This window comes from Anguilla rostrata, chromosome 1 (assembly GCF_018555375.3).
Source record: "Anguilla rostrata isolate EN2019 chromosome 1, ASM1855537v3, whole genome shotgun sequence".
In the NCBI taxonomy this organism is placed as follows: domain Eukaryota; kingdom Metazoa; phylum Chordata; class Actinopteri; order Anguilliformes; family Anguillidae; genus Anguilla; species Anguilla rostrata.
In genome coordinates, this window is record NC_057933.1 from 8,397,809 (window position 1) to 8,423,507 (window position 25,699).

The following is a 25,699-nucleotide window of genomic DNA, read 5'->3' on the forward strand; positions in this document are numbered from 1 at the left end:
GCTTTACAGAGCTATAATAAGGTGTCAATCTTGTGCCCTTTTCATATGATGGGTGACTTATGTTGGCCCTTGACAAACATCAGCTTTTAGTCTGCCTTTTGCAATGGGTGTGACTATGGGCCCTGAGGTGAATCTTCTTGCTCATTTGCTGATTACATGGGAGGGCCTACAGGCTGCTCTGACTGCAGTCAGTCCCTGGCACCAGTGTCACATTCTCCCTGGTTTGTGTTTGGACGAAAATGTTGAGCACTGTGGATGTGGGGTGGGGTGGGGTGGGGGGGTCACAAGGGGTGACCTTTAGTCCTGCTTCGGCTCTCCAGGCAGGACGTCATGGTAACCGATGTCGCCCCGACCCCCGCAGTCGGTCAAAAAGCTGTCACCGTTGTCAGATCGTCCTTTCGCGAGCTACCATCACACGCTAACGCGTTGGACGCTGAAAACTCCAGTGCCACTTTTTTTCCTTGTGTTAACCCTGAGCTGTGACTGACTACCTAATTTAATGAACTGTAAAGCCAACCTCAGACGTGGGAGCTTAGAACTCGGAACGCACCTTTTTGGTTTTTATGTACATTTGTCCAGATGTAACCCTCTCCAAAGGCTGCTTTGTTTCCTTAAATTGTAAATAAAATATTAAAGATCATATTTGTATACCTGGTGGTACAATGTGTTTTTTTGTGTTCAGGTTGAATGCGTGTGCGTGAAATGTGCGTCCAGTTGGATAGGGCTGTTTTTTTTTTTTTTTTTTTCACATAAATGGAGAATCTTGCTTAAAGGAGAATAAAATTCATTTTAATTAAACTCCCTTTGCCACAATAAGAGAATAACACTCCAAACTTCCATTCACCATTTTTTTTTTTTTTGTACAAAATCACAATTTTAATAAATAGTCTGTAAAAAAAGTTAAAAAAGCTTTTCTCTTTACATGTCCTAAATGAACCACTTCCATGACTAGAGTCAAAGGAGTCTTTAGTTGGGCTTTTGTTAGAATGACACTTACAATCTGGTTCTGGTGAATTAAGGCCCCTTGATTTTGGCAACAGAACAATCGGTCTGTCTTGACTTTTTTTTTTTTCCTTTAAAGATGAGAACAGTGTCCAACCTGTGCTCCAAGGTCACATGATTCTTTACAATTAAAAAAATAAATACATTACAACTGAATAAATAAAAGTAAAAACAAAAAAATACAAATGGCTCAACGTACAGGAGTAACACCCCACCTGGCCCACCTGTGTCCTCAGAATGCTAACACTGCAGCAGTTTGTCCTCCGCAGAGTGTATACTAATACTAGAGGATGGAACCCAGTCAATATCAGGAACCCTGATTGGTCAGACGGCTGTGTCACGTGACCTTTTGTGTGCCCTCGGGTTTTGTTGCTTTGTATGGAATAATTAGCGTCTGTGGGCGAAACACTGCTGCTGGTTTGGTTTTGGTGATTTAAAAAAATCTGTCTTGTGTTTTATCTCGGGTCCTTAGTTGATATTCCGAGGTCCTCTCCTTCCACCTCAGTGTTTTGTGCCTTGACGTGCATAACAGATTGTGGTGATAAACGCCTGTAAGTGGGCAATTATAACGCGCACTAAAAAATCCAAGCGTTTGTTGTCAAGGCAATAGAGAAATTGGCTGGTTTTGTTCCGAGCCAAAACACTGAATTTCTCAGCTGTCTTAGCATTGTGGACGTCTCGTGTGTTACTAACCCGAATCTGGAGGTGTGGGAATTCGCTGAAGATCACAGGTGTTTTTTCTTTCTTTTTTTTCTTTTTTTTTTTGCTTTTTAAAGCAAACTGCTTCACCTCAGGCTTCACCAGTGTGATCCAATGCCAAGTTTCTCCACCCATAGGTCTCCACCTACCCCAGGCCCCACCCCTGCCTGGTACCATTATTGAACAAAAAAAAAACAAAAACAGCTATTAACAAATTCTATTACAAAATAAATATTTGACAACCACAAACTCAGTTTTTGGTCAAAGGCTATTTTGAAGATAAAAAGGATGCAATAAGCCATAGACGGGCTTCTCTGGTTAAAAAAAACCAACAAAAAAAAAAAACCCCCCCAGAGAAACGAGAACCCCTGTAACCGTGGCAACCAGTGTCACCAAACCACTGCCAACGCACACGCCCAGTCGCACTCAACGTTCCGTTCGGACCCGCGCGCGACAGCAGACGCCATCTCACAGAACCGACTCACGTCTGGAAACAACACACTCCGCCCCCCCCCCTTTGCCTTCTGAGCGTGACGATATTTTCTGTATTGCATTTTGGAGGGCTGGTGTAAAAGGCAGCTTTTGCATGAGATGGACGCTCGCTAGACTTCGGGCCCTAGTCTCTTCACAGGCAGTCGGCACTGTGAGGGGACTGGGCCAGGCTCGGCCACTCAAGACGACACTCGACTAAACCACCGCTCCGGAAACCCAAGGCCCGTTACAACCTTCCCCCTCTTCATTATTGCTCATTAGTTCAAAGTATCGGAGCTGTCTGTCGTCTCCTTGACCAAAAGGAAAAGAAAGCTTCACAAAGTAATAGTCAAAAAACGTGTCGCCACGAAGGAGTTCTCTCGTTTCTACAGCGTGTAGGGCGGCTGTGCCACGCCCCCGTACCTTCGGTTTCTTTATAAATGTTTTCTTTTTTTTTTTTGTTTTTTTTTTTGGAAACTGCACATTTTCAGCTCTCTTTTTTTGTTGCCATTAATGAAAACAACAAAAAAAAAAAAACGTTTAAAGTTCAGCAGACTCTACGCTGATGTTTGCTGGTGTAATCAGGACGAAACAAGGTTGCGCAACTATAGCCACATGACTTCAAAAGCTGAAAGCTGGAAACAGGAAACTTTTAGGGGTAATGACCCCCCCCCCCCCTTAGCTGTGTTCTGTTTGCTACATGGTTAATAATCTTGCATTTTCTCATTACACGCCAACACTACTGATAACCCCTTTTTCACACACAACACACACTCCCTGCACACACACAGTAAAGGCTAATGGAACAGGACCCATCCCTAGTGGCCCGCGGCAGTGTTCTGAGTGTTCTACCTCAGAAGACGTAGCTCCATTCCATTGGGCTGAGAGAACGAAGTTCCAGAACCGTTCCTTCCATTGGACTGTGAGAACGAAGTTCCAGAACCATTCCACTGGGCCGAGGGAACGATGTTCCAGAACCACCACACACGCCTCTGTACATCAGCTGGACTATAGCCCCCTCCCGTCCTCCGCTGGCACAAATTATTAAAACACACTACTGGCTCCTCCCACTTAATACTAAGCAAATGAAAATGTACACAATTTACATAGGGACTAAATTTAAAACAAAAGGTGATTGTTAAGAATCGGTCAATTCCGTTCCAATTTTTTTTCTACAGTAAATGTGATTTTGGTGTTTTTATGTCAATGTGTGTGATATGAATGTTTCACAGGTACACCATGGTTTACCTCATACACCTGACATTTTACAGTTGCAATGTTGTATTTACGTTTCAGTGTGGATCTTTTGAAAAATTGATAATTGTAATTTTTTCCCCTTTTTCCCCTGATGCCACTTCCTGTTTCCTGTTCCTCACTTCCTGTTAGTCTACCAACCACACAACCCTCCCCCTCCCCTACATTCTTCCTACAGGTGCCCCTCCAGGATGCTGCTGACGGCTTGCTCCAGCACAGAAGTTCCCCTCCTGTCCTGAGGGGGGCGTGCTTGCAGGGCTGGAGGCCCCTGCAGGCGCTGCAGCTCCAGGATGCTGTCGATGGCGCTCTGCAGGTGCTCGCTGAGGGTGCTGTCCTCTGGGAGGGGCAGCGGGCTCGGGGGTCCCGGGCAGGGGTCCGGCCGCGCTCGTTTGGGCTCGGGGGGGCACAGGACAGGGTCCGGGGCGGGGGGCGGCTCAGGAGCCACGGCAGTCTGCGGCTCGGCCGCGATCAGCGAGTCTGGGGGGGTCCGTGAATTAGCTGCTGTCGGCGCCTCCGCGACCCCTGTGCTGTTCTTGGGGTGCTGGGCCTCCTCGACCGTCGTCGGGGGCGGCGGGCACGCGGGAGGCTGCGGGTGTCCGGTTTGGGGGGGTCGGGGCGCGTCCCATAACTCCGAGCCCCGCCCGCTCAGCGCCCCGCCCCCGTTCGTCAGCTGCCCTGCGCAGTCCTGCCCGTGGACGGAGGGAGCGGAGGGGGCGGAGTCGCAGGCCGAGTTGTGCACCACCTTCCGCGACCCGGACTCGTGCTTTATGGTGAGTTTGAGCGCCCCCCGGCTGCTGGAGCGGTACGTCTTCAGCCCCGGGGGGCGGTTGGAGAGCAGAGCCCAGGACGGGGAGGAGGGGGGGCTGCCAGCCTGCAGGAAAGAGGGCGGGGCGGAGGGGGCCGCGTTGTTCGGGCCGGATGCCGGCTTGCGCAGAGATAACAGGAAGGAGTCTGTTGGAACCCCAAACAAAAAGAACATATAACAAAATGCAGCACAGGCAGATCGAACGCACTGAGGAATTCAAACAGCCACTGGCTACTTATCAAAATATTGGCTGTTCTGTAGCATAACACATGATAACTCGTCTCAAACTAAAAATTAATTCTCTCCAATACTTAATACGTTAGTTTGTAGATCAGTAGAACGCAAGAATGATGAAAGGCTGAATGGCATATTAGCATAATCTAGGCTTTTTATTTCCCGACTGTCTAAAGTCACAATTTCCATTGCTTCAAAGATCAGTTTCTAGAATGCAGAGAACATGAAAATATGATGAAAGGAGGCCATTAGGCCCATCCAGGCTAGTCATTTACCTACTCTTTAGCTAGTACCCTCAGCTTCTCATGATTTGACTGAAGACAATCAGAGTGGATTTTTTTGGAATCGGTTTCTACCACCTGTCGGCTTGGTTGGCACAAGACTTTGCCCCCTGTTGAAGCGGGTACTGACCTGGGTCCAGCCGGGCCTTGCGCCTCTCCTCCCCCAGAACCCCCCTCTCCGCCTGCAGGAACAGCCGCTCCAGCATCACCATCTCTGCCGACGGGCTCACCTGCTGCGGGGAGCCAGAGAAACGGCCGGGCAGAGTTAGCCCCTTAGGCCGAGGTACAGTCCTCTGCTCCTGAGGAGCTGGGGCTAGTGGTTTTCTACCCATTATTCTGGCTTCATTTTCACTGATATCAGACCATGGTAAAATGTTTTCTACAAAGACTGACCGTGTCAAGTCTGCAGGTGTAGTACAAACTATCAAAAATGTCAGCAAATAAACACGGGGGCTAAATCGGTAGTTCCTATAGTGTTGGGCACGCCCCCTGGGGGTATGGTGTGGGTTGAAGGGGGAAAAATGTCCAAATGAAACCCCCCAAAAAACGGCATTCATGTAACCACTGCGCTAATGCAGTCATTCAGAGAAGCAGAACTTGGCATGAAAACCAGAAGCAGAGCAGTCAATGCTGTAAAGTCCTGGCTTTTAGACCCTGACATGTCTGTAAGGAAGTGAGGGATGAAGAGGAGAGAGAGAGAGAAAGAGAGAGAGAAAGATACTGCTGGATTGTAGTTATGGGAAGCTGCCTGTTACCTGTGCCTCTCCCAGCAGTAGCTGCCGGTACTTGTTGAGCATGTCCTTGGTGCGCTTCAGCAGAATCCCAGACACTGCATCGAACTGCTGGTCCACTGAGCACAGGGGAAACAGACGAGTTACACACTGTACATGGCCACACCCACTCACAATGCCACACCCACCAGTAAGTATATGGCCACACCCACTCACAATGCCACACCCACCAGTACCTATATGGCCACACCCACTCACAATGCCACACCCACCAGTAGGTATATGGCCACACCCATTCACATTGCTACAGCCATCTGTGAGCATATGGCCACATCAACTTACATGGCCACACCCACCAGTAAGTATATGACCACACCCACTCACATTTCTACACCCATCTGTGAGCACACGGCCACACCCACTTATATGGCCACACACCCGTAGTGGATAAATCCAGCTTGGCCCGGCTCACCTGTGAGGAAGCCGGCCTGGCCGGGCAGGTGTCCAGCACAGGTGTGGTACGGGAGCAGGCGGCTCACAGCGTCCTCCAGGGACAGGAACGGGGAGAGGGTGTCGGGGTTCAGAACCACACCGTGGTCCTGGCACAGCTGCTGCTGGACCCTGCTCAGCACACACACACACACACACACACACATACACTGTTTCATGAACCCACATACATCCTGCCATATAAATCCAGTGGAGCTGTGGAGGTTCTGACTCCTTGTGCCCGTTCCCTCTTCTCACCTGTGTCTGCGCATTGCCAGCGTGAGTCTCTCCTCCCTCTCTGTTTCCACACAAGCTGTTACCTGGATGTTAAGAGATAAGAGGGTGTCACCACACAGAGCACACACTCTGAGACTGAAAACACTAAGCTGTATAAGTATAACACTCCACAAATAAGCCACCATGAATGAATGCTGTAATAGCTTCACTTTTTAATGCTTGTTTCCTTTTTATGCTTTTCCCCCCTTCTTCTCTCCTGGGAATGCCCAAACGTATCAACTGTGCTCATTACTGCAAGCTCTGCAGTCAATTTGGAAGAGTGCAGATAAGTATACGCTCTCCTCCGAAGCATGTGATGTCAGCCACCGCTTCTCATCACACCACAGTTTGGGCTCACACAGACAGGAGTCGGAGGAAGACACTTCACTTGCGGGAACCTGATTGACCAGTGGTGGCCATTGTTGCGTTTGGAGTGCGATTCCCAAATTGGAACACACCCTCCGGTCCCCTTTCTTAAAGGTGGGAACCACCACCACCCCGATCTGCCACTCTAAAGGCACTGTTCCCAACCTCCACGTGACATTCGTGTCAGCCATGACACTCAGACAACATTCAGACATTTCCGGACAGATCTCATCCACCCCTGATGTTCTGCCACTGAGTAGTTGTCCAACTATCCCAGTGACGTCTGCCACAGAGAAAGGTTCTGAGCCCCCAGACTGTTCCAGCTCTACAAGGAGGGTGCGTCTATTGGACTTAGGAGTTCCTCAAAGTGTTCCTTCCGCCTTCTGACAATATCCTCAGCTGGGGTCAGAGTTTCACTGTCCTTGCTAAGAAAAGCCTTAATGGTGTCCCGCTTTCCCCTCCTGAGAAGCCAAATGGTTTTCCAGAACCACTTTGGGGCCGACCGAAAGTCCTTCTCCAAGGCCTCTCCAAACTCCTCTCATGCCCCGGCTTTTGCTTCTGCAACTGCAGCAGCTGAGGCCTTTTTTCCCGGCCAGTAACCGTCTGGTGAATCAGGAGTCCTCCGCGTCAACCATGCCCATAATGCCTCCTTCTTCAGCTTGATATCCTCCCTCACCGCTGGAGTCCACCAACAGGGCCTTGGGTCACCACCAGGACATGCAAGGACTTGCTTAACCATATTATTCTAAATTTTACCAGTACCCAAAGAGTTAAATTATTTGACCTGGGTCTGTAATATACTCAACTGTCCAGCGGCTGTACCTCAGCCTATATCCAAATTTGCACCACTCTGGTGAGAAGCCCAGGTCCTCCTGAGCCACTGGCCCATAACACCCTCCACCACAGCCTGTACCACGCCCGCCCACAGCTTTCCCTCCAGACCCGGCGGGTAAGGCGAGGGCAGCTCTCCCTGTCTCATACCACCCTCTGCCACAGCCACAGCTAGTCCCGCCCCGGTTTCCCCTCCAGGCCTGGCGGGTAAGGCGAGAGCAGCTCTCCCTTCTCTCACCTCTGCACACCACAGTATCCCGCCCGGTTTCCCTCCAGCCTGGCGGGTAGGCGAAGCACTTCCTCTCCACCTGCGTCGCGCTGAGCCGCCGCCTGGACCGCTGGCTGCCTGAGAACGTGCGGCGCTGGAGCGAACAGGCTACCGTCCACAGCCAAACCTGCTGCCAGCTCTGGCGGGAGAGAGAGAGAGAGAGAGAGAGAGAGAGGGGCGTAGAGACAGGTGGGTGGGGGGGGGCAGATGGACACAGAGAAAGAAAGATAGGGGCAGAGAGAGGGAGAGACGGAATGCAGAGAGATAGAGAGACATAGAGGGAGAGAGGGAGAGAGGAACAGGGAGGTAGAGGGATAGAAAGAGAGATAGACATAAACAGAGAGACATAAAGAGAGACAGAAAGAAAGAAACAAAGTGAGTGACAAAGTGACTCTGAGGCACTGGAGGAAGCAGATGTGTTTGTTCATTATAATGCGGTTTGGTTTGACATTCCCCCCCCTCACCCAACACAATGATGCTCATTACCTTGAGTGTGCTGCAGGACGGGGGCCTGGACGGGCATTTCGGGCTGCACCCGGGGGCCCACCGGCACGGGCATGGGCACGGGCAGAGGAACAGGCTGCAGCTGGAGTGCAGAGTGTCCCGCGGGCAGAGGGGAGGCGGCCAACCCTCCCGGGCCCCCGGCTCGCACCTGGGCCCCCACCTTGGCGTGTCCGGCCCTCTGCAGGGTCCCCGTCTGCCCGCTGGGAGGGGAGGGGAAGCTGACGGGGGGAAGCTGTGGGCCCAGCGTGTTCTGCCCAATCAGAGTCCCGGCCTGCTCTGCCCCAGGGTGGGTGGGAGTGGTCACCACGGCGGGGCTCGGTGTCACGGCCAAGGCGACCGTCTGGCCAATCGCAGGGAGCAAAGGGGCGGCGTCTTCCCTCTGATTGGCTAGAGCTAGAGCTGGAGCTGGAGGGGAGGACGGCGGGGACATTTGCGCCGGCAGTGTCCCTGGCAAGCTTTCGGTTGGGGGAGAGGGAAGCTCAAGGGCCTGCTGGGTAATAAAAGAGAGAATAATGTCTACATCAGCACCCTTATATAAACCCCATAAAATATCCTGCGCCTTCCATTCCTCACACTGACTCACAGCCAGAGCTCACGCCTGCTTTGGTTCTGCTTTCATCATAAGCTGTGTTTCTTTTGTGTGCTTAAGAGGCCTCTTACTGTCTTCCTCCTGCGTGTCTGCATCAAATTATTCGAAGAAAAAACCTTTAGAAACCAGTAAAATTCCTGAAGAATATTTTAAAATCTTGATATCATCATGACATGTTCCCATTCATAATATGCTTCCTGGGAAATTTTAATGGATCTGCAGGAAAATTTTCCGATTTCAATTTCTGGCACGTAACTATATATAGTGTTTCACATTTGTATTCAACACAGATCTGGGTATCCTACACATCAAAAACCATATGCATCTATGATTTTTAATTTTGTGATAATATTTTGCACACAGTTGTTTCTATAGCAACTTTGAATATTCATTCTGTGAGACGGAGTTCACGGTTCGGCTGGCTCACCTGGTGCATTTGATGCAGGAGGCTCTGTTTCTGCGGGAGCAGATTGGGGACCTCCTTCTGCACCTGCTGCTCCTCCGTCGGGGGTATCAGATGTTTGGCTAGGGCGGCGGCGGCGGCGGCGGCGGGGTCGTGCTGCAGAGGCGGCTCGGGGAGCGGCTGCAGCAGGGTCACCACCGGAGGGGGCATCTGGAGCTCGGTGGGGGCCGGCTGGGGGTTGTGCTGGAGGAGGTGCTGCTGGTTTGGCTAGGGGGCGCGTCAAGAGACAAGATTGACAGCATCCGCCGATTAGCAGCTGCTTCACGCACATTGGGGTGCAGGTGGCAGTGTATTATGTGTAAGGAACTGATCTTGTATCCTAAAGGCTGCAGGTTCGATTCCCAATTTGGACACAGCAGTTGTAAACCTTAAATAAAATACCTGAATTCCTTCAGTATATATCCAGCTGTATAAATAGAAGCTGCGTAAAATCTAAAACAGTTGTGTGTAAGTAGTTCTGGATAAGAATGTCTGCCAGTAATGTAATGTGTAATGTAAGGGGTAAGGGTTGTGAATGGGGATAGGGGATGGGGGGGGCGGGCTCACCTGTGGAAGGTGGAGGAAGGGCTCCTCTCCGGGCCCCCTGTCCTCTGGGCCCGACCTATCGGGCAGCAGCAGCACTGACGTTTGGGGCAGGTTCAGCTGCTTGTCCTGCTGGGCCTGGGGGGCGAAGGGCAGCCCCTGGACCACCGACGGCCCGTTGACGATGGAGATGGAGGCCATGTCCGGCGCCAGCATGGCGGGGCTGTTGATCAGGGTGATCTGGTTCCCCAGGGCGGTGCCGTGGAGCAGGGTGCCCCGCTGCCCCTGCCCCTGCCCCTGGGGCGGGTAGGCCCCCGCCAGCTGCGCCGGCATCTGGAAGACGGTCGGGGGCGCGGACTGCAGCTGCAGGGGCCCCGAAAGCAGGGCGCCCTGCCGCACGGCCAGCTGCCCCGCCGGGGTGGTGAACACGGGGCTGAAGTTGAGCTGCCGGGACGAGGCGGTCAGGATCTGCGCCCCGTCCACCAGCTGGCCCGAGGACGGAGCCCCGCCCCGCAGCGAGGGGCCCTGGGGGCTGGTGGCGGTCAGCAGGGGCCGGGCGGCGCCCCCCGGCTGGGACACGCTCACGGGGGTCTGGCCGGGCAGCAGGAACTGGTTGGGCCCCTGCAGGAGCCCTGGGGGCTGGATGACGATGGAGCCGCCCTGGTTGACCAGCTGCAGGCTGACCTGCTTGCCCAGGCCGGGGGCCGGAGGCTGCTGCTTGGGGCCCAGGCTCGGGGACAGCAGGATGTTGGGTGCCGCCGCCGCCCCAGGCACGAATGCGAGGCCCGGCGACGTCTTCTGGCCGGGGGGCTTGGGGCTGATCTGCACCAGGCGGGGCTGGATGCTGATCGGCAGCTTGGGCTGGATGGGCAGGGGCCCCCGGGGCAGCAGGATGCCGTGGGCGGCCGTGGCCCTCAGCGTGGGCGCCAGCAGGGGGCGCCCCGTCAGGCTGGGCAGGGCCTTCTGAATGAGCATTCCGGAACCCTGGGCGGGGCTGAGGGAGAAGGAGGCGTCCGGCGGCGGCGCGGGGAACACGGTCCCGGGGAGGAGGCCCATCATCTGCGGGGCGGCCGGTTTCAGGGAGGGGCAGCCCGGCCCCACGGCCAGCAGGGAGGGCTGCGGGGGCTCCACCGCCGCCTGGGTGTCCCGGGGCATGGCCGGCAAGGGGGGGATGCTCAGCGGCTTGGACAGGAAGTGGGAGGCGGCCGGGGCGAGCACGGCGCCGGGCGGGTAGAGCGACAGGGCCTCGCTGGGCGGAGCCAGCCCCGCCTCCAGGACCAGCGTCTGCTCGGTGATGTCGGCCTCCTGCAGGCTCTGCTGCAGGATGTCGCAGGCCTCCTCCTCCTCCACCTCCCCCTCCCCGCCCCCGCCCCCACCGACCCGCCCTGCCCCACCTCCGGGGCCCCTCCTCCGCCCTCGGGGGAGCCCAGCAGCGCCTCCTCCAGGAAGGACAGGTCCACGCAGCCCGGAGGCGGGGTGTCCTGCGAGGGGGTGTTGTCCGCCAGGAGGGAGGCGGGGCTCTGGAACAGAGAGGAGGAGTGCAGGTGCGGGTGTTACAGCACACAGAGGAGCGAGGTACCCGAGCCTCACGACACCGTGCTACAGGTCCCCCTCCCCCAAAGCCGTAACTTTCGCTTGAATATTGGGGGGGGCTGAAATGCAGAGACCCCGAGAGGTCAGGGGCATGCCACCTCGAAAGAATAGTGAAATTACTTCTGGTGAATTCTGAGGAGAAAATTCAGACTACGTTATGTGTCCCGTCACACTGATTCCTATATTATTATATTAATTTCTTCTCATCATCATCTTTACTATTGCTATGGTGGGGGTATTGACTGTATAATGACGGGGTACAATCCCCCCCTCCCATAAATTACGCCCTTGCCCACCGCTGTGATGACATCACTAATGAGGACAGAGTTCAACTCACCGGGGCGTCGGCGAAGAGGGACGGCTCCCCGGAGGAGGAGGAGATGAGCAGATCTTCATTCTCCAGCTGGGGGGGGGGTGAGGGTGGTGGGTGGGGGGGAAGGGGGGTGGGTGGGGGGGAGAAAAGGGCAAAACAGAGAGAAAGCAGCGTTTTTATGTAGGAGCGGCATTTGAGACGGTTTGTTTTCTCTTTCCAGAGACACTGTGCTGTGCGCCAACCTGAGAGGAGATGAGAGAGGACAGCGCCACCACCTGCACGGGAGGGAGTACTGCACGTGCGCCGATTGCCTCCTGAGCTTTGCTCTTTAGGTCAGTAACAAAGATCTGTCGATAAACTGTCACGGTAGATCACTGTCTTAACAATCAACATGGAAATATGACTTGCATCTGACAGAATGCATCTGAAATAGGTGGAGGTCATGTGATTTATTTCCATCCAATAGCGAGCCATGAATGGGCTTCAAATGTGCCGTCCGTGTTGCAGGATTCCAGCAGTTGGTTTCAGCAGAAGGTTGTACACTCAGGAGTAAATGTTTGACCACATAACTGCCGCCCTCCCCAAAGTCATACATGGACTAATAACTGACGTATTGCTACAAAGATAGACTTTTAAAAGGTATAGTTATTTATTGACATAACTGAGGAAACAGAGAGTGGGCCATGGGTAATTTAAAAACGATCTCAGTTCTTGCATTTACACATAGGAGTTTGTTTTGAATTATTAGATTAGAATTAGATTAGATTACATTAGAATTATTAGAAAGCTATAGTCTTGCTCTGAACCATAATGGCACTTACTGTTCAATCATTTGTGATTTCAGTGTGAGTACGTCCTAACTCGAAACTAGGCAGTAAAATTATAGACACAAACTGTTTGTATGGAAGAATAGCCCAAAGCGCTTTGAATCTCCTGTGGCAAGCAATGCTGATTGGCTGGGAAGGTAACCATAACTTGCTGTACAGCAGGCTTCCTCTGCCACAGATCTGCCCCTGCCCTGACCAGCACAATCCTGGATTACCATGGTAACAGACTGCTGCTTGGAGAAAGATTGCTTCTCATCTGTGCTTCGCGGTTGTAGAGTCACAAAAAAAAAAACCTGTCTCCGTGTTTCAGTTTTCTTGTACAAAGTACTGTACGTCCACAGACGATTTCTCAGCAATGTGCTCAGTTTCTGTCGACACCTCTTGCACACTTTCGAGAGCTACTCTCCATGTTTCAGAGCACCCCGTTTTCCCTCAGAATTACAACTTGTAATACGTTCTTCAAAAGGTGCATTTAACCTTCTGTGAATTATGTGAATTATTACATTAATTACTCAACCCACTAAGAGTCTAATTAGCGACCGGTCAGTAATTGGGCCACTGCAGTGGTAAAGTGCCATTTCAGAGGTAGGCTCGTGTGTCTGCTGCACTGTTGTTTTGCTGGTGACCTTTGCTTATCAGAAAGATTGAGAAAGCACTTGTTTTCTTTTTTGTTTTGTTTTGTTATGCGTAACCAATTAGTATTCAGGATATTTTTCCATTTCAGGAGAGCTGCAGTCCAATGTTTGATTGCACCGCCCATCAGCGAACACTCTTAGCATCCAGAGTCTAAAAGCAGGATAAACCAGAGTTTAAAGGTTCTGTGCTTAGAGGAGAAGAATGTTCAAAGCCCTTTGCTGGACTGTTAGATGCATGTCCGAAAAAAACGAAAACATTTAAACCCTAAGAACATGAAGCCTCTGCCCTCACGTACAGGCAAAACAGCCTTCTTCAGGTTTGAATCTACACATTCATTTTGAAGAAAATATATTTAGACAAGGTATCTATTCACCTATGATTTATGTGTGTCAATCAGCGTGAACTGAAAATAAGAATGACAATAAGATATTCTCTTTTTAAATACTACCCCTTTGAAAAAAAAAAAAAAGTCTTGTAAATTAACTGGGCTATGCATGCCCTCAAAAGGACACCAACCAAGTTGAAGAAAATGTGACTGAATTTTTAAAATGGTGCCAGCTATTATTCATGTGCAGAGATGAAAGCTGACCTGGTCCACTGACTTAGATTTGAGGTCAATGAATGAGATTTATCCGTCGGCCAATTTTGCGTCACCCCTGAAATTGTAATTATTTTGAAACTGTCTTGTCTGTGACTGGTACATTTCCTCTCTAATTATAACAATCACACAGTCTGCAAACTGTGTATTTAATATATCAATGATATTCATTAAGGTAAATGTAATAATTTAATATTCTACGGCTTCCAAGACTGAATATTTCAGGAACGGAATACAACCCCCCCCCCCACGACTGAGAGAAACAGTGTAAATAATGATTCACTGATATATCTGCTATCCCTCACACAGGAAGATGAATAATATCTATGAATCATCTGTCATATTTTATTCAGGAATCATCAGCTCTATTCATGAATATTAATGAGAAAACATGAAGCTCAAGGCTGCTCACACACGTACGCACACACAAACACACACACGCACACACATGCACACACACACACACAAGAACACACACACGTAGAGATTTACCTCATTGGTTCCATGAAGGAAGTCGTTCAGGGCTTGGGGGTCACTGAAAAGGTAATAGCAGAGAGTTTTGAGGTTATGCAATGGCCTCATGAACGCTGGAGGTGAATCCAGTTCTTTCCTTTTCAGATCCAAATATAAATGCATTAATTAATGTTGTGCTGGCTGAAAAAAGACATATTTTTACATCAATGTTAATTACCAAGGAATGGGATGGATTAACCCATAATTACATATACAGAATAACACAGTCAGGCAAAAAAAAAGCATATTTTATGCTTATGGCAAGCATATTTTAAAAATGTATTCTTATTTTTAAAGCACAATTTTTTAAGTTGAAAATGTTTCAAATTGGCAAGTGTTTTATTCTAAGTATGACAAACACCGACTTTCTAAGCTCTGTGCCATACCAGAGACTTAAGCTAATCACTGCGCAATGACTTTTAAGAACATTTTTAATCGCATTTCATTTAAGGTTCAGAGTTCACAGGAACCTTACCCAGACAGGTTAGATCGGGCTCACTTACCACAACACATCGAGTAAACAAGTGCCATCTTCATCCTCCATGTCAACTGCGAAAGGAAGGGGCAGGAAGCCACACACAGCGGCAAGTTAGCCTGAGAACGACGTCTCAGATGCCGTAGAGAAAAACACCGTGGCCGACATTAACGACACGGTCGGCCATTGTGAATTACACGATCACAAGCACGGGAGGGAGGAAAGCCTCTGATCAATGGTGCTTGCGGTGCTGCTACAGGCCCTGATTGGAAACACTGTGCTAAGCTCTACACTCCCTTGCAGTATGTTCCAGCTACTTGCACTTTATAGATAAGGGGTATGCTGTTTCACTAATAGCCCACCCCCCCACCACCCCTCCCCCAGGGAAAAAAAGGGACATTTATGGATTTCGTGCTTTGCTTAAAAACTTACTTAAAATACACTGCATTGGACAGCTGCGTAGTCAAGGCTTTTGGTCGTACCCGGATGAAATGGACATACTACAGTAACTATCAGAGCCATGCATGCTGTCCGTTCAGCAACACCCAGGACAATCCCATATGGTAATGGAATATACCTCAATATAATGTGAATATGTGGATCTCATTTGAAATTTTATGATAAAAATATTTCACAAGCAATGCATTTTTAAATATATATACAACAATGTGTTAAAGTGGCACCATTCGTTTGCTTGCCCATACTTTGTGAAGTGCTATGATACCTGGTTAATATAATTATTTTATTTCTCTCAGTATATCTATTCTCGCACGGAACCAAAAGCTGCGATGTGTGTGTGTGTGTGTGTGTGTGTGTGTGTGTGTGTGTGTGTGTGTGTGTGTGTGTGTGTGGTAGCCATGCAGAACCAGACCATTTGAGGCTGAGAAGTGTACAGATCATGATGCAAAGAGGTTGAGGAGGTTCAGTGGGTTGAGGGGGTTGAGGGGGTGGGGGGGTGGGTGTTTGGGGGGTAGGGGTGGTGGGCCTACTTCATATATCCGAGGCCCCATTCAGAGCAGACTGGCGGGACTCTCGTGAGGGCCTCATGGGAGGGCAGGCCGCACCTCAGGCCCGCTCGGCAAAATTCTGGGGCTGGTTCCTTCCCAGCAGGGGCATCGCTGTGGCGGTCCACGTTCCCCAAAAAAACCGCTCCGAGGCCTGTGAGCGGGCACACAAACGGGACGTTTTTAGGTGAGGGCGAAACTGAGCTGAGCTGTCCCCAGGTTTACGGCAGGGGCGTCCGACCTCACGCCGGAACGGGCCGGTTTGAATGCAAAACTCCGCAGCTCAGCACTGCAACTCCTGATTCAGCCAATAAAAACCTTAATTGAAGACCACGGCCAGTGTTCAATGAACATAACATTTGTTCTTAACGTTGACTTACATGTAAACGCAAGCATTGCCCTTTTTCCTCACAAACTCAATTCGACGAGCTAACGTTAAGTGATTGCTCTACTCGCCCCAACTGTTTTTGCGAAGAATAAAAATAATTCTTTCAACTGTTAAAAGTAGAAGTTAAGGACAAATGTTGATTAAATCCCAGCCAAATGATTATTTAGCTGAATCCGTTTCTTTAACACTGCAGGCTGTAACACAATCCTACACCCACACCAGGTCTTCTCGGTGAGATTGGACACCCCTGTTTTACATGGTTCGCTAGGCTTCCTTTTACCAGCTCAGCACTTAACCAAGCGTGATTTAGGGAAACCCCGTTGCCTTGTCCAAGTATCCTGAAAAGCAGTCCTTCTCCTTTACTTTCTTTGACCTCTCGCTTGTCTGACATCACTAGACTGTTCAGTGTTAAACCCTGAGCCAACCAGAGGAGGATAGCCTGGTTCCTTCCGAGGTTTCTTCCTAATTTGCCACAGGGAGTTTATTCCTTGTCACTGTTGCTTTAGGCTTGCTCCTGTGGGGGGTTTTGGCCACGGTTGTCTGTGAAGCACATTGTGACAATTGTTTGTGAAATGCACTATATAAATAAATTTTGATCGATTTATTGATTGTCAAATCAACTCTTATGGAGTGTATATGGTCCCAGTTGGACTCATATCTACTCTGTTAGAGTTGAATTAACACTGGACATTCTATTGTGTGTTGATTGACAAGATGGGGTTTCGGCCAAACTGTTTTCATCTGTGCATGCTTTTGTAGATCAAGGGAAGGAAGAAAAGGAAGGAAGCAAGGAAGAAAGGAAGGAAGGAAGAGTGCATCACTTTTGGATATAGCCTGTCCTTCCCTTCTGTAATACCTTCAACCTTCCTTTTCCCAAGGAGCACAAATGGCCAGGTAAGAGATTGTTTATTTGTGTATACATATATAAATGACGCACTGTGATAGATTGGCAGCCTGTCTATAGTGCATTCCTGTCTCTCGACCCAATGCATGCTGGGATAGGCTCCAGCACCACCCACGACCCTGCCCAGGATAAGCGGGTACAGATAGCGGATGGATGGCTATATAAAGGATATGTATATTCTGATCACTGCAGTATGATAAAAGAAGGGCTCTGTCACCTATTATTTTATCCATTTATGCTTCGGCAGATAAATGACTGCATTTTGCTTTTGCTTTTTTCCCAAGCAGATTAGGAGCTGTTCCTCAACACTTTTATGCGTGCCTATTTAAAGGAGACAGGACGTTGGCTCAGATTTACGAAGAGATTCTAATACAACCTGCAGCAGGTTAATTCTAATCGATCCCAAACGCCCCTTCAATAACTCGTAATAATATAGCTAAACAACTATGTAATTTGGCATGTTAAAGTGTCTATGCTCTATGAATATTAACAAAAAAACACTTGCTAATAAGGTATATCCTGAAATTGCCCTGTAAACCGATCACCCAAGCACAGCCTCATATTGTCCAGTTCATAATTTGTTATTAATTGACATGATAGCATTAAAAAATAAATGAATAACAGCAAGACCGGTACAAAACTAAGAAATCGGCAATAAAACAGAGGCATATTTATTTAATTTCTCGTTGATTAGGAATATCGTGTCCCTCAGCCGGTCAAACTTGAGAGTCGAGACTCGAGCTTATTAACTAGTGACGGCAGTGGGCTGTTCCCTCCTATTCCCACAAAACACTATTCGTAAAAGCACTGTATTTCTGGTCTAATACTGTACATAGCCTACTCAATTTTTAGTCTTCTAAAAATTGTCTTATCGACAGGCACTACAATCACATAGCCTACCACAACTGACCTGGCTTTATAATACAGGAACACGTTCTACTCTACATAGATTACGTTTGTGGTTTCTTTTAAAAATAGTCTCTCACTCAGAATCTTTTTTTCTTTCTTTTCTTTCAAAAACAACTACTGCGGTTTAGACACATCTCAGTTTAATATTACAACGGCCATTCAGTTGTATACTGTAGGCAATCTTAGCGCATCCACTTGCGTAGGGTTAGATACGCAGGGTTAGCGAAGTGCTTTTCCCCTTGCATCACACAACGCCTCGGCGGTGTGAAAACAAGAATCGCTAACACATCTTTGTCTCGACTTGGGTGGAAGAAAATCACCCCCACCACTACACAACCCCTTTCCCAAAGCTATTTAAAAACAAGTTACAGATTTTTTGATTTTGAAGATCGCCATGGTCCACAGACCTTAGAAAGCGAAAGCGTTTAGGGTACCCAAGAAGGCCAATGTGATGCTTTCTTAAGAAAACCACCCTGCAGTATTCCTACATTTCTATACACCAACATTACTATATATGCTTTACGAGGAGGGTTGAGATTGACAATCAGCAGGTAGTATTTATTCTCAAATGGCTTGATTTCACGAGGCTCGTTTTCGTGTTTATGGTAAAAAGGCTAACCCCAGCGCAAGGGCAACTTGCCTCTTTAGCCTAATCGGTGCGTTGATTGAGCAGAATGGGAATTCGAAACGGAAGCTCATTTCCAATTATAACAAGAAAGCTCCGCTCTCTGTACTCTCTCTCTCTCCCACCCTCTGTTTTTCTCTCTCTCCCTCTCATTTTTCCAGGGGAGGTCCCAAGGAACGGGCAGACCTCACCAACCTCCCTCCCAAGTAGTACACTTGGTTTCTTATTTTTGTTTACAACCTGCAGCAACCGCATTTTACCCCCACACATAAGCTACTGCACAGCGCAATGAGCTCCGCAATAACAGCCAAGACCCACCGAATCAGCCGATACACCAAATATGCAGTGTCAATCTTGGAGATCGGATAAAGCACAAAAGGAGACTGGTTTGTAGCTATGAATATACAGACTATATCAAACATTCGTGACAGACGCGTTCCTATTTAGCTTATGGTAATACAGCATAGTGGCTACGCTTCTCTAATAAAACGGTCTATCTAGAGAACCCCAAGGTAGCAAACGCTCACTGCAGCCTCCCGCGACAACACAAAGGATCCGCTTTCAAATACCCCTATTTTGCACACCTTCGTTGCCGCTCTCTCGTTCTTGTCATGTGCAATTTTTATAATGTACCTTTTAAAAAAAAAACTCACCGCGTCTTTGTGGGTTATTGTCCTGTCAGGCGGGCCTCTGCGCCATCGATTCTCACTCAGCAGTCTTTTCAGATGCTAAGGGAAAGGGGGGTAGAGGGGGATTGGGGTGGGTGAGAAACAAGAGTGAGAAGAGATGAGAACACAAAGGTAGTGAAAGAGTGGAGCGATGAGGCTGAGCCGCCGCTGCGTCCTTCAGTGGTGAAGGGGAGAGATGGGGATGCGTGGCTTCTCGGATCTCTAAAACAGCCGGTATAAACGCTTCAAAAATCCCCGCTCTCACAGAAAGCCGTATTATCTTTGCGGCACAAATTCACATTCTGCCAATATGAATACAAAGCCCAGTGAAAAGATGCGTCTTCTAAGATCTATTTCCAGATACCCCCAATTTCAGCCTCCCCTAACCTGCCGTTTTTAATGATACAGCTAACTGCTCTCAACCTTAAGGCTACACGGTAGTCGCGCCCAGACAATGCCACATCCCATTGCAAATATCAGTAAAAGATAATGATGCAAAGGCATCTTGTACCACATACATCTTAAAGCATTTTGACAGTGTATGCTACAAAATGCAACATAGGCTACCTAATATGAATTTAGGTCTGAAATTAATTTGAAAAAAAGATTGATATGAAACGCACAATGAGAATATTGCTCTAAAATTGTGACGTAGGTACATGTATAAATCATAAACAAAACAAATCAAAGCCAAGGTATAAACAGGTGAGAATCATTGGGCTTCTCCCGCGAGGTCCGTCATGTGTGAAAATCAATATCTCTTTTTCGTGCAACCGGAGGGTTTTCTGTTACGCGATTGGCGGACGCTAAGATGACTGACGGGTGTTGTTGTTTAAAATCGCAAGTGGGGGCGGCTTTATTATTATTTTGCATGGGAACCATACAAATTAAGGTTCTTTCACAAGATCCTTCTTATTAGTTTGCATGTGAAAAACATTCAAGTAGGCCTACTGCTGTCTCGTAAGATCTCATTTGCATGTGAAAAACATTCATAATTCGGTTCAGCTTTTTTAGGAGTTGTAGACTAAGCATAGGCTACTAACGCTGTTTTCTTGCGTGACTTTTCGGATTGATTTACTTTTTCGGAATAAATGAAAAACGATTTAAATAAGATTTTCGTTAGATACGCAAAACTTTCACCATTAATTTTGAAAATGAAACGCAAATCTTTCTTAAAATAGAGTTGATAATTGCTTAGAAGATCCGACTGCTAAACTTATTGCTCCGTAAATCAGGGATTATTACAGTTTGCATATAAATTCTCCTAATATCGAAAATATAATGAAAATTATTTAATCTCTTCCTGACCGTTTAACATCGGCTTCAAAAGTGTTATTTAGGGCATTATATAATTAAAAAAATAAAACAGGTTTCCTGACAATTCAGTTAAAGTTTCTTCTGTCTAAAAAATCTTCTAGATAAAAAGCTTACTTTACGATGTAGGCTGACTTGGTACATCTTAAAATGCGTTATGGGTGAATGAACGGCAATATAATGCATATAATACCTTGGAACAGTGCACAGGCAACTTATCGTAGCATGCATAACATGTAAGTGTCGCAAAGTCTTTTGGACATACCGCCTGATCCTTTCGTGTGCAGATGGGCTACTGATTTATCATGTGTAAGACACGTTGTCTTGTGGAAAATGGAAGTGATTATAACGACTTTTCATGTGATAGTGATTAATAAAAAACCTACCACAAATGGATGACTTGTCACGTGTGTGATCAATTTTTAAATCCAAGGTTTACATATAAAGTATTTGTGTTCATTGTCACGAGTTTCATAAAGCAAAATCTTAGTATACTGAAATTACTATTAAAATCATTTTAGCACCGTTTAACGAAGATGCAGTAACTTCATTTTCATAAGCATAATTAAATTTACAATGCCAAATGTTGTGCCTTGCGCAATTGAGTTATTGTCGTTGATTGTTACAAATAAATAAATAAATCATGCGTATCAGGGTAACACAGAATGCAGAGTAGAGACAAACGCATTCTTTTGTTTAAGAAATGTATTTTGATTGTTGTGTATATGGCAAGATCTTTAACATTTAGTGTTGTAAAATGGAAAAGCGAGAATAAATTGTATAGGCTACTTAAAAAATACTTTTCATACAGCGTCAGTGTGTAATTTATACTGCTGCTCCAACAAGACAGGGAGCAATGGTGTTGCTCCAGGTTTTGAAGGTTAAAATGTCATCCACGGATAGCGCATGACCTGTCACTGAGTATCTCTCCAAATCAAACCACGTACTTCACTTTAACTACAATACCATGGCATTGCGGTAATCGGAAGTCTTAACACGATTTGCCAGTATCTGCCAACGTAAAACTGAACGTGCTTGGTTTTGGCAGAACCATTCCGTCTCAACGTCTTGATTTCAAATCAAGGGAACCAAAGCTCCCTAATCCAAGACTGTAAATCTGTTTTAAGGAAATAGTAAGTGATTATAAACCAGGGCAGGGTTTCACCATGGTTAGAAAACTGCCTCAAGTCCTGGGCAGGGGCAGCCGAGTTAAATTTAATACGACCGCGTCTTGAACGTCACCCTCTGTTCAGCCCTTCAAACTGTTAGAAAAAAAAAAAAATCAGTTCCATTTGCTTCAGTGGATTACAGCAATTCTCAACCCTAAGTCTGTGGACCGAGTGTCTTTAACTGTGCAGGAGTAATTGGGTTTAATTGGACAGTTTTAGAGCCACTTAACCCCCTCATTATGCAGCGGGTCAATTTGACCCATTTAAGTTTTAACGTACCTGAAATAATGGAAAACTTCTCACTCCCTTGGTGAAATTTTATGACTTTTACAAACTTTCCTTTGTCAAGCTTTCACAAGGTCATCTGACCTAGATGGTAGTATTTTTTCTTCACATCAGTCTAAATCAGTGCAGATTAAAAATGGTGTAGAACTGACATAACAGCAGAAATGGTGGATGTGGGAAATACACTTGGGTAGTGAAATGTTGGGGTAAAAAAACAAACAAAACTCAGTTCGAAATATTTTTTTAAAGTCCTTTATCTATTGTAAACAGAAAACAAACATGGTCTCACTCAGGGGCAAAAGAACACATTAAATATAAAAGTAACCATGAAATCTCTCACCCCCAGCCCTCTTAAAAATAAAAAAGAAAAAAGATATCCGTTTAATCAAACCACTCATTTTATACAAAGTGTCTCCTTAAAGCAACCCCCCTCCCTCGATCCCTCCCCCCTGCTCAGCCACCGCAGCAAACCCCCCCCCCCCCTCCCCGAGACCGGCTCTTCATTTCCCTGCCTGCTGAGCCTGGCGACGCAGCAGCACGTAGATCTTCTCCTTGATCCAGTCCTTATTGTAGGGCTGGTATGTCTGTGTGTCTGCTCGATACCTGCAGGGGGGGGGGGGGGGGGGGGCACAGCCACGTCAGGCCTCGAGCACAGGGTGACCAGACGTCCCCGTTTTCCGGGGACAGCTCCCGTTTTTGGTGCCCTATCTATTTTCTTTTCTCCAATCCGTGCTACTGATTGGCCAGACTGTCTTCACACCTGACCCCCAGGTAAAGGGAGGCTGGAAAACCAGCACGGCCCTCGAGGACTGTCAGGCCTCATTTGAAATCTGGTCACCTTACTCTAGCACAGCTTCCTGTGCTCAACTCCATTTTTTTAAAATTTTATTTATTTATTTATTTTTTACAAAGGAATTCCGTCCCAGCCTCACATGCCCCCGCTCCCCCCCCCCGCGTAACGGTTGGCATGATGTCCGAGAGAAGACAGCACCTGTTGATCTAAGATGAGTGACAGCGGTCAAACGGCAAGCAGCCCGGGCTCCAGCCCAGGGGCGCCCTACATGGGCCGATCCATCTCAAGGTTTCACGCCAACTTCTGTCCTTACTTATTTAACGGTCATTTGCATAATCGGATTCCCCCCCGCCCGCCCCTCGATTGTACTCTCACAATTCAAGTGAGTAAGACCGCACCTCGATGAATACAACAAAATTACAAGATTACAGGTGATTGACAGATTCAGAGGATAAATGCTGCACAGAAGCTCAAACTTACACCAGGCAGCTGAGGTCTGCCAAGTCGTCAATGAAATCAAACAGCTGGCTGATGTCATACGTGATTGACGGGCTGTTCGGGTTCATCCTCTTCAGGTGTTCCTCATACATTTTACATACACCTGTAAGGGAGACAAGTGCATGTGTGTACATTACGAGACATCCAAAGTACAGAGCAAGGCACTGGAGGGTTTATGCTGCTCTACTGGGAATCCCAAAATAAATAAAACCTCCGTCTGTTCCCACTGAACTCCACATACAACCAGTTTGCTCAACCAAGATGCTACAGACATGAACCAATGTAGGCTTCAACATCTAGCTTTCAGTAAGGCACATTTCAACCTTTCTATCTATTTGGAACTACCTGTAGAAGAGCCAAGCAGGAGGCAAATTACTTTTTTTCCCCACATAGTAAATTATTCACCCACTTGAAGCTGCAATTTCCTTTATCTTGAGTCTGAGAATCGCACTGTAGGGTATACTCACTCAAATTCAGCACAAATAATTAATTTCACAATTTCACAACAACTGTTCCACTGACCAGGATATGGAGGTGGTGAGGGTACCTTTCCATTACCGTTTGGGAGATGCCCCCTCTTGGAGCAGCAGGGACACAAACTATGTGCTATATGTAAATTATATGCACCATCAGATGGCACACTAACTTACAGGGCCATTTATCTTACAGATTCATAGGACAACCCTGTGTGAACTATTCCAGTGATTAGAGGCATGGTGCAGTGGAACAGGGTAGTACTATAATGGTTCCCGGCAGTTGGAGTTCTCTTACCTTCCATGCACTCGTTGACAGATTCATAATCAGCGTAGGTCCTCCCCTCTGGCCGCTTAGTCGGCTGGACCAGCAGAATTGTATGAGACTGCAAAACAATAAACAGTTGTTGCCAATCGTCGAGTACTGACAGGCCAATAAACGATATTAACATTACAAGAAACATTCGGCGACGTCGGTTTTTTATTTTCATTTTTAATTTTTAAACGCAGGTAGTCAATCTTCTAGAAATGTCGCCATCTATAAATATGAAGTGTGTCTCGAAGCGACGTCAATAAACTCCCCTAGGGGTAACTAGTTAGCCAACTAGCCATCTGGTTATTTCACCCAGCTACCTAAAATGACCAAACTATCACAGAGTTTAAAATAGATAAAATGGACAATAAAACTAAATCCCCATACACACTACTACTGGTTTCCCCAATTGCTTTCAAGGTTAGAAAGGTCCTGGACGGTGAGCCGAAGCAAGAGTTTGCTTAGTGCAAGCTGGCTATCGTGCGATCGCTAGCAGTGATGTTTGTTCATAGCTAACTAGGTAGCAATCTGACGTTATTCATTTAAAAAATAAAAAGCCGATTTTAGCGCTGGCTTAATATAGTTTATTATTAGATCGAATTCGATAGCTAGTAAATAGAAAGCCCGCTTGTAAACCGGTCGGCAAATGGCTTCATTTCAAGAAATACAACGTTACCCACGTTTGAAAAACAGCTAAGTTAGCTGGACTACCATCCCCCCAGAGAAGACGAACAAATGGGTCAGCTAACAAGTAAGCGGCTAACGAAAACGTCGAATCTCATCAGCGAGTTGTGTCGACCAATGATTAAATTGTGAGCTAGCTAGCTAAATAAAACATTACCAATTAGATTGAACATTACCGCAGATTGCTTAACTGTTATATTATCAAGCATAACTATCCAGCAAGCGTACAGTTTCCAGCACAGGCCTAGCTAACGTAGCTAGCTGCTTTGCTACTGCCAGGCTGACAATACTAGGCTAGCTGGCTCACGTTAGCTAAGCGAACACTTTCCCAAGAAATTTCTGCTGCTCAAGCCGTTATATTTAAAACAAAAATATATAAAGAATCAAATTTGATACCATGTCTTCAATAACTTCCACGGTAGTTGGCCTGTATGTATTTTTTGCACCCTTTGAGTCGCGCTGAGACCCCTGTGGCAGAAAGACCGAGACTGCTGTTCTGCGTTCGTTGGTGGAGAAGCCTGGGAAACAAGACGACGGAAGAATAACTCCGGAAGTTGTAGACGATTGTCTTCTTCATTTCAAATTACATGTATAAAAGAGCCTTGGGGTACATTACTACCACCTATAGTACTGGATGGCGAAGCAAGAAACTGCGTATTGTTATTTTGCAATCTACTCTGCATCCAGACCCGCAAATTATGAAGTCGAACTTTCGTTTTACATGAGAAATGATAATGTTCTCATCACGGCTACTCAATCTCGTATTCCTTGCTGTAACTGCTCAGTTGTGCAGATCTTCAGCGGAGCAAAAAGTTTAGCTTTACAAAAACAGCATTTATCAGCACAATTGCTTTCTGTATATGATATATTTACATTTATATTTATACTTATTTTGTAAACACATTTACCTTTTAATAAATCCCATTTTGGAG

The 25,699-nt window shown here is 47.4% G+C and overlaps 2 protein-coding genes across 2 annotated transcripts; both read right to left on the reverse strand.

Moving 5' to 3' along the window:
- Window positions 1–773: 773 nt before the first annotated feature.
- si:ch211-168d23.3 (BRD4-interacting chromatin-remodeling complex-associated protein) lies at window positions 774–20,181 on the reverse strand. The gene is given in 15 exon segments (XM_064308005.1): window positions 774–4,377; window positions 4,877–4,979; window positions 5,502–5,596; window positions 5,950–6,098; window positions 6,225–6,411; window positions 7,748–7,846; window positions 8,194–8,701; window positions 9,228–9,470; window positions 9,810–11,146; window positions 11,149–11,305; window positions 11,716–11,781; window positions 14,245–14,287; window positions 14,769–14,814; window positions 15,730–15,898; window positions 19,224–20,181. Coding segments are annotated over 13 exon segments (3,807 nt in total). The 5' UTR covers window positions 14,810–14,814; window positions 15,730–15,898; window positions 19,224–20,181; the 3' UTR covers window positions 774–3,598.
- A 2,061-nt stretch (window positions 20,182–22,242) lies between these two features.
- Window positions 22,243–25,322, reverse strand: erh (ERH mRNA splicing and mitosis factor). Its single transcript, XM_064314171.1, has 4 exons — window positions 25,164–25,322; window positions 24,069–24,156; window positions 23,280–23,400; window positions 22,243–22,609 (listed from the first exon to the last, which is right to left on the reverse strand). The coding sequence occupies exons 1-4, from the start codon at window positions 25,164–25,166 to the stop codon at window positions 22,507–22,509; spliced, it is 315 nt and encodes a 104-aa protein (XP_064170241.1). The 5' UTR covers window positions 25,167–25,322; the 3' UTR covers window positions 22,243–22,506.
- Between the last annotated feature and the right edge of the window lie 377 nt (window positions 25,323–25,699).